We start from the raw sequence: 14,560 nt of genomic DNA, 5'->3' as shown, positions 1-14,560 counted from the left end.
TCCGATGCACTTATTAAACGGGTTGACCCGTTTATGACCCAAACTTGTTTAGCCTAAACCCAAACCTGTATATGGCGCGTCGAACATGAATCGGGTTGGCGGGTCGGATCATATTTTGCCAGCTCTAATATAAGATCAAAGGTGATGTCGGTAGAGGTGATAAGATTACCATATTTGGTTGCATCATGGTGATCCTACGTAGCAGTAATTTTAAATTACCCACTTCTCAAATCAATGTCCAACGCAGCAATAGGAAACTCGCTCTTGAGAACAGATATCTAATATCATTTTATCACGGTGATCTAATATTAAATTTTTTCTATCCTAATCCTCAATCCCAACCCCAAAATTTTGTTGAGAGGGCGACTCGAAGTAATGATTTCGTTTTCTTAATCCCATCACGGTAATTTGAAGCTTTCCTCTTCTTCTGTCTCTCCTTTATCATTTTTTTCTTTTCATCCGAGATACATCAGGGATATTTTTTATATTATATGATCGATGATCTTGGATTCTCATGGCATACCAAACAAATTTCTTGTATATATCTGAAGATGTTTAATCATTGTACTATAATCAATCAATTATAATATCTTAAATCATTAGGATTAGATCACGTTAGAATTTACATCATCAGTGATCTTAGATTACCGGACGATGTTAGTTGGATCATCAAATGCCCCTTGGATCTATGGTCCAGATAAACATCCTAATTCATTCTCGCTGAAAATGCTGAACTTTAGAAAGCCATTTAAGCCTATGATGAACCGACGATTCATTCGAACAGATGAGGTTCGCGTGAACCGGACGGTTTGGGCAAAGCAATTACTTGAACACGGGGAGCCGAGCATTTGGGATTTGAGGGTTTTTAAGCGCGAAGGCAGTTTTGGCATTGAGATCTCATTCTCTCCTTCCCCCACGCTCCGAGGTCTCCATTCGCGACCTCGAGGGCTCGAACCCAAGAACTCGACAGCGGTCGGACGCCTCCAGGTATCGCTGTACGGTTTCTCTCACTTTTATTTCTCTTTTGTTGGAGAAGTTTCTAGAATTTAAGATTTTTTTAGGGTTTCCTGGATCTCCTTTTTTCTTGATTTGTTTCTGTTTATTATTGGGGATCTAAGAAAGAGGAGAAGGATAAAGGAAAGGGCAGAGTTGTAGTGTGGAGATTTGAAGGAGGGTAAAGCCCACTAATTTTCTCATGCTTTGAAATTTTCATGTTTAATCAAAAATTTGGTTTTTCTTAGAACTTCTAGCAACATTTTAGTTAAATTTTGCTGATCTTCATTACTGTTATTGCTTTATTTTAAAAGTTATATTGGATAATTGTTCATGTAGCTCAATATTTTTCTCTCAAATCCGCCTCATGATAAGCTCTAGAGGATGAACTGCTCATGGGCATATTTTTTTCCTGGTTAAACTGGTCTTTTCTGTTAGTCTTTTCAAATTGAGAGTTTGCATCAATCTTTCCATGCAATTTTTTGCATATGTTTTGCTTATGGCTGTTTATTGATTTGTTTGCATGTTTGGGGTTCTATTGCATTTGGCTGAGTATGATTTATTTGATGCATGGCACAAATGGGTATTCATTATTTTTCTTCACTTTTTGAAGTATTTTTTTTTTTTAAATGTTAAATCCTGGAGCTGATCTCTCCAAAATAATTTTGTCTATTGGCCATGATGTTGTCATCGGAAGAGCTAAATGGAAGTTTTCTTGTAATTACAAGAGTTTACATCATAAAAGTTTGTTGCTATTGGTTTCTGAGAGCTCATCGAGCAAGATCAAAGAAAAAGCAAACAGAAATGACTTGGAAAATGTTGATTTATATTTTTTATGTCTCATTGGCAATAGTTTGGAGATGTCATTAGTTTGGTGTGGTGTAGAAATCTTACTTGTGACATGCCAGGATAGTGTGGCACCACCCATAGAAGAAGTTAATGCAATCTCTCCCAATATCCTTTGAACTCAACCCAAAATTCAATGACTTCATGTTATTCCTGGGCTGGATTTACTGTAGATACTAGATAGTTGATACATATCGTTAGATATGTTCTTCAGAAACAACTTTGTTTCTTTGATACGATTTTAAATGCTAGATTTGTTAATAAGGTGCAAGTTTATGTTAGTTCATAATCAAAAGATTTCAGTTTAATTCCTGGTTTTCTCTGTGAGTTTTTAACAAGTTTTATGCATAATTCTGTGGGTATTTGGAATCTTTACTTCTGGAGTGATGAAAGCACTAATTAACTGCTGATATTCTTCTTCCAAGAAGGTGCACAATTGCCAAATTGATGTGATGAAACTTGTGGGTTATTTAATGTATATAATGTGAATTTGATGGTTTGCTTTTTAAGGTTGGAGTTGTTCTATTGCATGTCTCTGTGCCTTGAATCTGATTTTTATTTTATAGATTTATTCTTGTTTAGAGGAATTTAGTTTAGTTTCTGATTCCTTTTGGTGCATGATGAAATCTGGAAAATTAATGTAAAGTGTTGTTTAAGGTTTTTCTGAGATGATGTAGAATCTATGGACTTATATAGGTTTAAAATGCGCTCTGAAGAAAAACATATATGACATATCTACTCGAATTTCCTGTATAGGTTATTGTTGACTTTGGAGATTGAAATGTGGAAAGCATTTCCATATTAAGTCTAGAAATTACTTATCATCCATAGCTCTGCTGAAGTGGGACTTTTTGGTCAAGCAATATAATGCCTAGAAATATTCCTGTGATTTTATTAGAGACGTGTTGTTAATAATGAATAGCTGTATGGTATAACAGGGTTAAAGCTGGATCTTAGGAATCGAAAGGTTTACAAGGGTTTTCCATAATTTGGCTATGAAGTTCAGGAATTAGGATTTTGACCAACAGAAATAGGGTAAGTAGGTAAAAGAAAACTGCTGTTGAGTTAACCGCATCGAATAAGCTTAGGAATCTCCATACAAGGATAGTGAAGCTGTCACCACTGAAACATAATAGGAAGTTAAGTTGGGTGGTCCATCAAAGGCCTATATTTACCTCTTATTCTGTGGATTATACCTGATTGAGGTTTGCTATAGAAATTTGAACATTTTCATGAACTCCTGAACATTATAACTTCATGTTTGAGATTGGCTGACACCTTCAATCTCTCTGCTGAAGGCTGAGGTCTCCTATGCTGATGATTTGATGTAGTTAACCTTTCTTCCTCTTTATGTTGGTCAGCACTCTTATTTTCTGTTCTATGTGTACGTTTCCACCATAATTTTTTTTTTCCAATCTTGTTTTCTAGAAATATCATAAACTGTGGATCATTGGATCCTTATCTCTGCCCATCATCTATGCTGAAAACTCCAAAGGTTTCATCACTGTCTATTTTACTTGAAACAATGCCTGCCATGAAAATTATGTTAAAAAAATGACCTTTTGGTGATCAATTTAGGAAATTCAAGACATTGTATCTGATCCTCTCCAACTCAGGCTTATTTGGTAAAAGCAAAATCGATATTTTCTTCCTGATTGCAGGAACCTGTTATTCTTAACCTTTTCCTGTGCAGTATTTTCTAGATAGGCCGAATTTCTTCCTACAGAATGCCAGGCTCTTCCTGTGTCTCCACATTCGAGCCTCTCTCTATTTTTTTATTTCAACAGGGAGTGATGAACCCTAGTGGGACATAAAGTTGGGGAAAATAGTTGGAAGAATGTGCTGTTTCTGAAATCTTACAACATTGTCATTCATTGGTATTATATTCCAGTCTCAGCTTTGAATTTTGCTCTTTGAGTAACAAGCAGATAATATCTTCTCTGATCCTTCCATAATGTTGATTGTACTGTTCTTAATGAAGCTTCACTTATTAATACCAGCATCAGACTGATTCAGACCAATGTTTCACTAGAGAGGTTTCCATTATAGTGTGATATTGTCGCTGAGTGGACTAGTGGAATACTACAAATTCACTATTTGACGTCATTGTCATCATTGTAAGGCAATTGCTTATTGTTGACATTGATGATGGACATCCATTTTTCTCTTCTAAAATCGATCAACTATTGTAGACATTGAATGAAGGTGGCCTTCTTTATGTGATATATATTGTTCTCGAGTTTATTCTATTTTTTTCAAAGCCAAGGTTCGCTGTGCCAGCATTGGACCCCAAACGGTTGGCCGGTGGTATGGTTCGATGTATACCCCTGTACTGTTCGATACTGGGCTTGAATCGATGTAGCAAAGAGAGAGGGGGAGAGGGAGAATCGGAGAGAGGAAAAGAAAAAGAGCGAAGGAGAGGGAAATGGCGGAGACGCCTGTAGTGGTCACCGGAGGCGCGCGGGGGCCCTCCTCCGGATCAAAGAAACAAAGGAGCATGGAGGCCCTCAAATGACTGGAGGAGTGGCTCTGCCCTCATTCAGATTGAAATAGGGGAAGGGGGGAACCGAAGAGAGGAAAAGAGAGAGAAGGGGAGGGAGGGAGGGAAGGAGAGGGAGATGGTGGAGACCGTGATGGTGGCCTCCGAAAGACCATCGAGGCCCTTGGATGTTTGGAGGAGCGGCTTTGCCTTCCTTCGAATTGAAACAGGGGCAATTGCCCCTATTTCAATTTTTTTTTTTTAAATTTGGTGGCTTCACTGTGAGTCGGCAAAAAAAATATAATTTGATCATCTGGAACAGGGGGAGGACTTTCAGGGGCCTTCGCGGCCCTCCAACAGCCATCGTCGGCCTTTCTCTCTCTCCCCCCTCTCTTCCTCTCTTCAGTTCTCTCTCTTCCATGCTTCTTTGGTCATTCAAGGGCCTCCCTAGTCTTTCCTCTCCTTCCCTCCCCCCTTCTCTCTCTCTCTCTTTCCTTCTTCCTCCCCTCACTGGCGTCTCGTTTTGAATGACGGAACCGTCTCCATTTGCTGCTAGTACGGTTCAGCGCACCCTGAACCAGGTGGCTCCATCTAGTTCAGGGAACCATATTTTTAGCATTCATGTTCTTTTATTATTCCACTATTTTTAATTTCGGCCTTTCGTTCCTATTTCAATTCGTGTAGCCGGAAGATTAGACAGCATGTCTACTGATATGGAGGAGGCCAGGAAGGCTTATGCCGAATTTGAGGAGAAAGTGAAGAGGACAGTGTTCCTCGACAATCTTTCTCCCAAGGTCACACCTGCTGTCATCAAAATGGCGCTTGGTCAATTTGCTAATGTGGTGAATGTGGAGTTTATCCCGAACTACACAATACCTTATAATATTCCACAGTGTGCTCTGGTGGAAATGGAGGATGAAGATAAGGCTAAAGCCATAATCACTGAGATGACCAACTTTCTGTTCATGATGTCTGGAATGCCGAGGCCTGTCAGGGCACGACCTGCCAAAGCAGAGATGTTTGCTGACCGTCCTGCACCACTGACCGGAAGATAGAAGTTCGCTGGGTGGACCCATCTGATCCAGATTTTGTGGTGGCAAAGAAGCTTAAGGAAATGGTCCAGAGACACAAGGCAGAAACTTTGGCCTTGGTTAAGGTAATATTGTGTTTAAAAATTAGCATTCATAGTATTATCTATTTCGTTGAAGATTCTTATGCACTGGTCCATCTAGGTGAGCATTGACCATGTTGCTTTAGCTGAGGTGATGGGGAGGTTCCTAAGTAACCAACTTAGAATTCACTCATTCTTGGAAAAAGTAACTGTCTGGTTAGCTAGAAATTTGTGGATTTTGGCTTTGTTTGAATGCTTTGCCATTCTTGATATTTTTATAGATATCTAGTTAACAATATCATGAAGTCTGTAATTGAATACAGATGAGTAAATAAAAGCAAGGCTGTGGGAGAGTTGAATCAATTGTAGTGTCATAACCAACCTCAATTATTGGGGCATGGTTGTTTTCTTGTTCTTATACTGGTGATTATTTTCTCTGGTTGGTTCTTTATCGTTGTTAGAAATCTTCAGGATGCTGCTCAATTCAATGATAGGGATAAAATTGCTTTCAAATGTTTGCGATGAAGACTGGCCTTTTTGATTTCATTTAATCGAGGCCTTTCATTCTTCATTATGTGCATGTTGCAGCTTCAACTGGACGAAGAGGAGAAGCTTGCAAAGCAGCAGGCCGAAATACTGAAGTCTAACGTCAAGAAGTACGAGATGATAGAGACCATCATGCAAGATAAGACTGCCTCCCGCTTGGCCCGCCATTATGGTGTTACGCTCGGTGATGAGTGAGCACTTCTGTTGAGGAAAGGCTTTCATAGTGTATGGGTCATTCTGAGTGAATTCTTGAAGAGTTTGTACAGTTCGATGGGTATGGAACTTCTATGTTACAGTTCATATGGGTACGTTATGTTATGGCATATTAGGAATATAGAAGTGTATAATGTTACATATTGCAGCAATCAATCAAACTCGTCTTTGCAAGTGTTTTCTTAGATTCAGAACTCTTCATGCTTGCATCATAGTAGATAGAACGGGGAATGTGGGTGATATCATTTTATCATGTTTGTCTTCCATTTGCATGCCTTTTAAGGTTCATGACTGTGAGACTATTCTGCCTTCTTCAATTTTTTAATAATTATTCCTTAATGTTTACTGGTCAAAGGGTTGAATGAAATATTATTTTGTGATCATAACTAAATATTATCCACCTACTATTTAAGTTGTTCACAAATTATTTATGTTCAGTTGATGAGATACTTCCAAACTGCAGTTTATTTATTGTCTGCTGATGAGATGTTTCTAAAACATGCACAAGTGATGTCTGGCTGTGGCTGTAGTGCTCTGTTTATTGCCATTGCTTATCCAGATCTATTTAGATCGGCAAGGAGTGTTTTATTGCAGGAATATCCAAAAGGATATGAATTTGTGGGCTCAGCTGAGCATTTATAAGCATTAGTAGCTTGAGGGTTTTTCTTTTTGCTCATGGTCTGGGATTCGTAATATTGTTTTGAAGGGTATGTCTGTAGATTCACGGCTATAATTAGAGATGGGCAACGGGCCGGATCGTCTATGATATGCTCTGCACGAGACAGGTCGTGCCACTGTCGGGCTGCCCATCACACGGCCCGATATGAGACATGCTGTGTCAGGGCCCGTCAGCTACAGTGCCGTTTCGTGTTGGCACGGCCCATAAAAAGGGGGTTGGTTGGGATTTTCTGACCCATGGCTCAGGCTCGGTATGGCCCATAAGGTCTGGATCGGCACGATCGTGGGTCAGACACGGTACGGCTCGCGTGCCAATCCGATCCTCTTGAAATGGGCCGTGCCATGGTGCAGGCATGGGATGCAGATGCAGTAGTCGGAGAAGGGTGGAGGGGGTTTTGGGGGGGGCAGTCGTCCGTGCCGCACCTACTGCGGCCCGCCCCACCGCCATCTATGCGCAGGTGCCATCTGCCTCCGGCTTCACATGACCAACACCCTCCCTTCCCTTCCTTCGGGCCTCGGCGCTCATTTGCGCCAAAGCTGCCCCCCCTCGAAAACCCCTCCACCCTTCCTCCCTCTCCCCCGTGAGGCACCTACCGTGGTTATCCGTGCTGCATCCGTCGCGGCCTCGTCCCACCGCAACGCCATCCGCCTCCGGCTCTGTGCGACCACCATCCTCCTTCCCCTCCCCTCGGGCTCCGGCATCCATCTACGCCAAAGCGGCCCACCTCCCCTCAGAACCCTCTCATCTCTCCCCAGCCATTGCACCCGCATCCCACACCCGTAACGGATCGAAACGGATCATGTCTGACGTGATCCATTTGTAATTTATTTTTTTTTAAAAAAAAAGAGTATGTGGGCCAACGAGCTATGTCAGGCACAACCCACCACCCATCGGGCCTAGGGCCGTGCTGAGCTAGGGCTTGATGTTAATCGTGTCGTGCTTGAATGGTCCATTTAGTAACGAGTTGTGTTTGGCATGGTCCATTTAGCCTCAAGTCCGATGGGCCTAGATCGAGCCATTTCAGGCACGGCCCAGTGCCCTTCATTAGCTGTAATTAATAAGGATGGATCTGATCTTTCTTTGGTGGGAATAATAGCTAAAGATATCAAATCATGCAAGAAATATTTAGATGTGGTATTGTCCATTTAAAATAAGGTCTAAAAATTATAATATTATTATAATATTTTGATAATTATTTATAGGATACAATAGGATGTCATAAAATGCAACAAAATTTTATAATATTATTATGACATCTTTTTAATTTTTATGGCATTTCGATAATAGTTTATAGATGCAAGAGGATGTCATAATATTATTATGATGTTTTGTTAGTTTATATTCCGATAATTGTTTACATAATGCAATGGATATTATAATATTATTATAATATTCTATCAATTTTTATGATATCCTGATAATTATTTATGGGATACAATAGATGTCATAATATTATTATAATGTCATATTAGTTTTTATGACATCTCGATAATTATTTACATGATACAACAGGATATTATAGTATGCAACATGATGTCCTGATCGATATTATTATAACATCTTGTTAATTTTTATGATATCTAAAAATGCTTATAGGATGTAAGAGATGTCATAGAATATCATAGGAGCAAAATAGCATAAAGGAGGGAAATAGTATTTTGATAAAAAAAATTGAGAAAAAAAGTTGAGCTATATTAAATGCCCACCTCCTTATTAATTATGCTACGTAGCCCAATCCGATGAAGTGATGCATGTTTTTCTCCATCGGAGTGGCATACAAAGAATTTCTCTTAGATAGTTTTAGTAATATGTCAATGTTTTAGTTCAAAAATACTATTTTGTTCAGGCGTATATAGATAAATCAATTGAGGGATGATACCATGAGATTTAAGAATATTAGTGAATACATATTTTATAAATTTATCCCAACCATCCGAACATATAATTTTGATTTTTGTTTCAAAAAGATTTTCAACTTGTTATTTGAAGTGAATAAATATGGTGAACATATCAGATTTGCATTTAAGTGAAAGTAATTATCTATAACAACTATAATCATCTACAAAAATAAGATAGTACTTGAAATTTGAAATTGAAGCAATAGGAGCAAGACCCCATATATCATAATATATTAGTTCTAAAGTTTAAAAGGCAGAACTAGAGGAGAAAAGAAATTTTATAAATTTTTTCAAGTTGACAAGATAGACAAATACTTTTGGAAGAGTTTATTAAAGGAGCAATTTAGACAAGATTAACTATTGTAGAGAAAAAGATAGATACTCTAACCGATAATGCCATATCTCATCTAAGACTCATGCCTGATAAAGGATGTTAGAGAGATTATTTTATTTGATGGTTGGATGAGTGAAAGATGCAGAGTTTATTCTTAAATAACCCATATTGGAGCATCCTCTTCATAGTCTTATCCTGTACTGTAAAATCATTGGCATTAAATGTGAAGGAGCAATCATTATTATCAGCAAATTTTTGTGTTGAAAGTAAATTTGCTGATACATTTGGACAATGAAGAATATTATTTAATACAAATAATTGAGATGAAGTGATGATATGAGAAGATCTAATGTGTTCGATAACCAAAACTTCATAATTTCCAACTTGCACACTATCAGAGCCTTGATATGGAGTTGATGGTCAGAAATCTAAAATCACCAGTAATGTAGTGAGTAGCTTTGGTATCCGTGTAATATGTAAAATCATTTGTGGGATGTAATGTAGACATCATTGCAGCTATGCATTGATGAGAGAGTCGATCTTGGATAGTAAGATCAAGACGATGATAGCAATCTAAAGTTGGATGCCTAGCTTTATTACATATTTGATAGATAAGCTGCTTCATGCTTTGCTACACTGGTGTTGGATGATTGTTAATCTGATTGTTAGGCTCTTTGTAACACGGTTGAGATCAATTTATGATACCAAATATATATTGTTGTTGTTGATGGTTGTTGAAACATTGCTATTGTAGATTATTGAATGGATGACGATGATTATTTTACCTATTTGATCTCTTGTGGTTTACAGCAAATATAATAACATTGAATTGTGCGGAGTTGGATGGCTTATCAAAATTTAACTCCTGTCAAAAGAAGGCCATTGTTAACTCTTCTGCCAAATTTTGAGCGGCGGTGTACAATTGTTAATAATATTCTCCAATAAATCTCTGAAAAAAATTTAAAAAAAATCTGATAAGATACAAATATTACTCTAATCACTCTCTGTTTCTAAACTGCAAACGCGTGCATGGTGTCATGTCCAAAAGAATATTTTGCTATCAGACATGGGCACGTCACGGGGGCTTGGACTTCTTTAAAGCACAAAAACAAAAGCATAAACAAATGTGAGACCAGAAGCGGAAGGAACCTACAAGAAGGCAACGGGACCAAAGCGGCAATGGCGGAAACAAACCAAAGGGGAAAGGAATCCCCTTCCCCTTCCGTTACCACAAGCAAGGTAGCCCAGTTGGTCACTTAATTCATCCCTTACGTATTCTTCCTTCCTCGCCTTATTTATGTAGTATCGTTCTACATATATGATTTATTACAGTTATAGCTTCTCTCTGTCATTGGAGAAAAAGGGATATAGAGGTGTTGTTTGTTTTGAAGAGAGATGAATTACACCCATAGAAGAATTCTTTTGACAGTCCTCTTATTAATTTCATCAGGTACTGGTCCCCTCTTGTAGGCCTTTAATCTTAGCCATCTTCTTCTTTCTTCTGGTCTCTCTGATGATCAGCTAGTCTCTTCTTCTTCTATAGTTCCTTAAAGAGCTCCATAGAAGTCTTCCTGTGACTGCTTCATTGCTGATGAGTTTCTTATCCTTTGAGTACTGGGTTTTCCTGGCTTTAATTTACTTTTTCCCTTAAACATTACCTTATCCCTTAGGTAATGAGGAGCCTCTGAGTTACAGAACTGATGGCTACAATCATACATTTTATAGCAGCACTCTCCTTTATTTCAACTACAAATAAGCATACATCTCTGTGATCATAGCTTCTGCGTAGTTTGGTATAATGATTAGCTTATTTTTTCCTCATTCTTAATTAATGATTATGCTTCAATTGCATCAAATTCCTTTTATTCATTTATTCATTCACTTTAATTTTTTTTTAAAAAGAAATTGTTGAGAATTTAATTTATTGATGAAATGTGATGGAAATGTTGTAAAGTTTAATACAATATTTTTTTTATTTGCTTGTTATTTTAAGTTAGATATTATTTATAGTTTTATTTTTTTTGGTGGGGGTGGGTGATAACAGGGGCAAAATGGTCAGAGGGGGCAAGAGTGTTCACACTGGTGAACGAGTGCAAGACGACGATTTGGCCGGCTATCACCCCGGGTGAGAACTTTAACGGGGGCGGGCTGGCCCTCCGGTCGGGCCAGTCGGTGGTGTTCACCGCCCCAGTCGGATGGTCGGGCCGGATCTGGGGCCGGACCGGGTGCAACTTCGACCAGGCCGGCAACGGCTCGTGCCAGACCGGCGCCTGCGGCACCGCCCTCAAGTGCTCCGCCTCCGGCGAACCCCCCGCCACCCTCGCCGAGTTCACCCTCGCCGCAATGGACTTCTACGACGTCAGCCTCGTCGACGGCTTCAACCTGCCGATCACGGTGATGCCCGTCAACGGCAAGGGCGGCAACTGCTCCGCCGCCGGCTGCAACACCGACCTGAGGAACAGCTGCCCGACGGAGCTGGCCGTGATGGCGGACGGGAAGACGGTGGCGTGCCGGAGCGCGTGCGACGTGTTCGACACGGACCAGTACTGCTGCAGGGGAGTGTACGGGAATCCGGTCACGTGCCAGCCGACGTACTACTCCAAGAAGTTCAAGCAGGCGTGCCCCACGGCTTATAGCTACGCATACGATGATCCTACCAGTATTTTTACGTGCCTCGAGGGGGATTATATCATCACCTTCTGCGCCATTGGCAGGTATGATTTAATGCATCGTAGGAGTTGCTTTATTTATTCTTGGCTTGCATATCTAGATGTCATAGGTTTTGTGCAATGTGTATTAATTGTTTTGTACGTAGAGGTCTCCAATCTGGTATTATACTGGTTTAGTATAGTATAATCAGTATAATACCGTAAACATTCTGCATTGAAATTGCTCTTTAATTATTTTTTTTATCTTGATATATCTCAAGAAGTGATATCGGATGATATGGGTATGTATCGGTCCGAAGTTGAGTTTAATATTAGTTTTTATCCGATACGATGTGGTATGTATCACGATACGAGGTGGTATGGACATCTATGGTGTAAGCTATTGTCATTTCTCTTAATAAAGTGCGTAGGGCATAGTTTTTGTTAGGATTAACATGAGGGTTAACAAGGGAAAAAAAATGAGAGGAAAAATATTGGTTAAAGTAGGATAAATTTATTGTCTATTTGCTAATACATCTTTCTTCAATTCCAGACAGATAAGTGACCATTCTTTTAGAAAAAAAATAGTTTGCCAGAAAAGGAATCTGAAAAGGACATTTAAAGCGGGATAGAACAGAAGTTTTTTATTTTTTGTTTTTATTTTTTTAAGGAGAGGCCAATCTTTAGTGCTTTTATTTTTTTGACCTATTCTACATCCATCCATTCTTCACTCGTTCACCTCAATCAAAACTGAACTGTCAAAAAAGAGTGATACCATTGGAGCAAGCGCTTGATGGTAAAAACTGGTAAACCATTAAAAATGTGGTAAGATCAACATGATCCCCTTTAAAACATCTCAAATCATTCATTGAACTTTTTGAAATAAAATAGTGCTTGTTATTATGCCCAATATTAACCACTATAATTATATTAAAAAGAAAAGGCATTTGTTCGATTATGTCATTATTCTATAAATTATTTTTGAAATACTGGAATCCATATATATATATATAAGTGGCTTTCACTGTGTCAGAGTTTTTTCGATTGGGCCACCAACAGCCTTCCTCTCACTTCTCCATCGTTTGTCCTCTGATCTCTTGGGTCTTTCTCATATTTCATTGCCTTCCATCTGACTCTGTAACAAAAAAACGAATATGATAAGTCTGGATAGCCAATCAACTTTCAAACAATGATGGAAATTCTACCAAAAAAAAAAAACAATGATGGAAATGCTTGAATGCATCCATTTTGTGGTGACTTTTGAGGACCGTTCATGAAACATCCATGGGCTCCACAGAAAAAGATAAGAAGCCATCTGAAGCTTTGCCTATCAATCTCCAACTGCAGTGAAGTGGGATCCAACCAACAGCAGGTGGTCCAATTAGAAACAGGGGCTTCAATCATAGCATCTTAAGTCTCCTTGACTTGTGAGGCCAATCTGACATACCATGTGGTTGACTCCATCCAATCCAACCCCACCACACCCTTTTTTCCTTTCATCCAGACCCCATATGTCTGGCTACATTTTAAAGAATAAAATCTTTAAATTTGGGTCTTATATGCTGTCACTTTCATCTTTTTCATACACAAACAAATTGAATGATTTTGCGGTATAATAGGATGTGCATTCATATGTCTATGATTTTCCCAAAATAAAGGTGGCAATGTTTCACTTTTTACCTCATTTAACTCGTTATAATCTATTGTAGATTGAGCTAGATTACTATTTAACAAAATGGTTATGTTTGGTTCTAGATTTTTGATCTGTTTAATAAATAGGGCTAGTTTGGGTTGACAAATTTTTGATCCATCGTATATCTGATCCAACTCGTATCTTAGCCTATCTGATCCGATTGCTATCCCTACTTCTAAATAACCAAGTAACCTCCAAAATCATGCTCGGGTTATTATTTAGTTGTGCTAAATGCCTAATCTTGGTCATAATGATGACTCACTTACAAGCTTATAGCTCATGAGTTCATTATATTTCCTGCACTATCTTGAATGTTTGATCGTGATTTGTTGCAGAGAAAGCATGTTGCTTATCATTGTTGTGGAACATGGTTGTTGATTAAGATGCGTGGTTTGATCTTTGCAGGAAGCAAACAGTGTGCACATATCACAATCATAGATTGGTTTGCAGTGGCTCAAGTGGATCTGCATCACTGATTTATAAATGGTTGGTTCTGATGCTTTTGTGCATGGTGAGTCTGTGGTCTTGTGTATAAGAGTAATGATCATTTTTTGGAGTGTCAAGTTGAAGAGGATACCTAAATTTTAGTGTCCCCTGCTTCACACTTGAAATTTGTTCTGTGGATTGACCTATGTAAATAAAGTATTCTTTCTTTTATAAAAAAAAAAAAAAACTTTCTGCAATTCAAAATTCATTATTGGTGTTGACATTGATTTGTTTCAGTTTAGGCATCCAATTTTTGAATTATGGAGCTGAGTGCTCAAAACAGTTCTTAAAATAAATTGTAGAATTCTACTAATTAAAATTGATATACTCAAAAGTAATAATATTTATTTTTTTTTTCCTGCTCGATCATAGTCTTTGGACATTTATCTAACATCCTCCGAAAGAAGTCCAAGCTTAAGATCTTCCAACGAAGGAACTCCGATGTTTTATTGACACCATTTAAGTAAGATACAAGAATTATTATTCTCTTATCTTTGAACAGTGTTAGAGGAGGAATAAATTGATGTGTATTTTTAAGCTATCAATGGAGTAGAAAGATTTCCATATCATTAGAACTATATTTACTACAGTTGATATTAGTTATAGTGTTATTTCATTGGTTTTGTCCACTTTA

General features: G+C 38.5%; 2 protein-coding genes across 2 annotated transcripts; both read left to right on the top strand.

The window, feature by feature from the left end:
• The first annotated feature begins 860 nt into the window (after positions 1-860).
• Positions 861-6,362, top strand: LOC105038047 (ASI1-immunoprecipitated protein 1). Its single transcript, XM_010913734.3, is given in 4 exon segments — positions 861-995; positions 5,003-5,350; positions 5,353-5,474; positions 6,018-6,362. Coding segments are annotated over 3 exon segments (606 nt in total). The 5' UTR covers positions 861-995; positions 5,003-5,019; the 3' UTR covers positions 6,171-6,362.
• Positions 6,363-10,367: 4,005 nt separating this feature from the next.
• Positions 10,368-14,114, top strand: LOC105038046 (pathogenesis-related thaumatin-like protein 3.5). Its single transcript, XM_010913733.4, has 3 exons — positions 10,368-10,549; positions 11,144-11,813; positions 13,846-14,114. The coding sequence occupies exons 1-3, from the start codon at positions 10,495-10,497 to the stop codon at positions 13,973-13,975; spliced, it is 855 nt and encodes a 284-aa protein (XP_010912035.1). The 5' UTR covers positions 10,368-10,494; the 3' UTR covers positions 13,976-14,114.
• The last annotated feature ends 446 nt before the right edge of the window (positions 14,115-14,560 follow it).

Source organism: Elaeis guineensis, chromosome 1, assembly GCF_000442705.2.
Source record: "Elaeis guineensis isolate ETL-2024a chromosome 1, EG11, whole genome shotgun sequence".
NCBI lineage: Eukaryota > Viridiplantae > Streptophyta > Magnoliopsida > Arecales > Arecaceae > Elaeis > Elaeis guineensis.
This window is presented reverse-complemented; position numbering and strand designations above follow the sequence as displayed.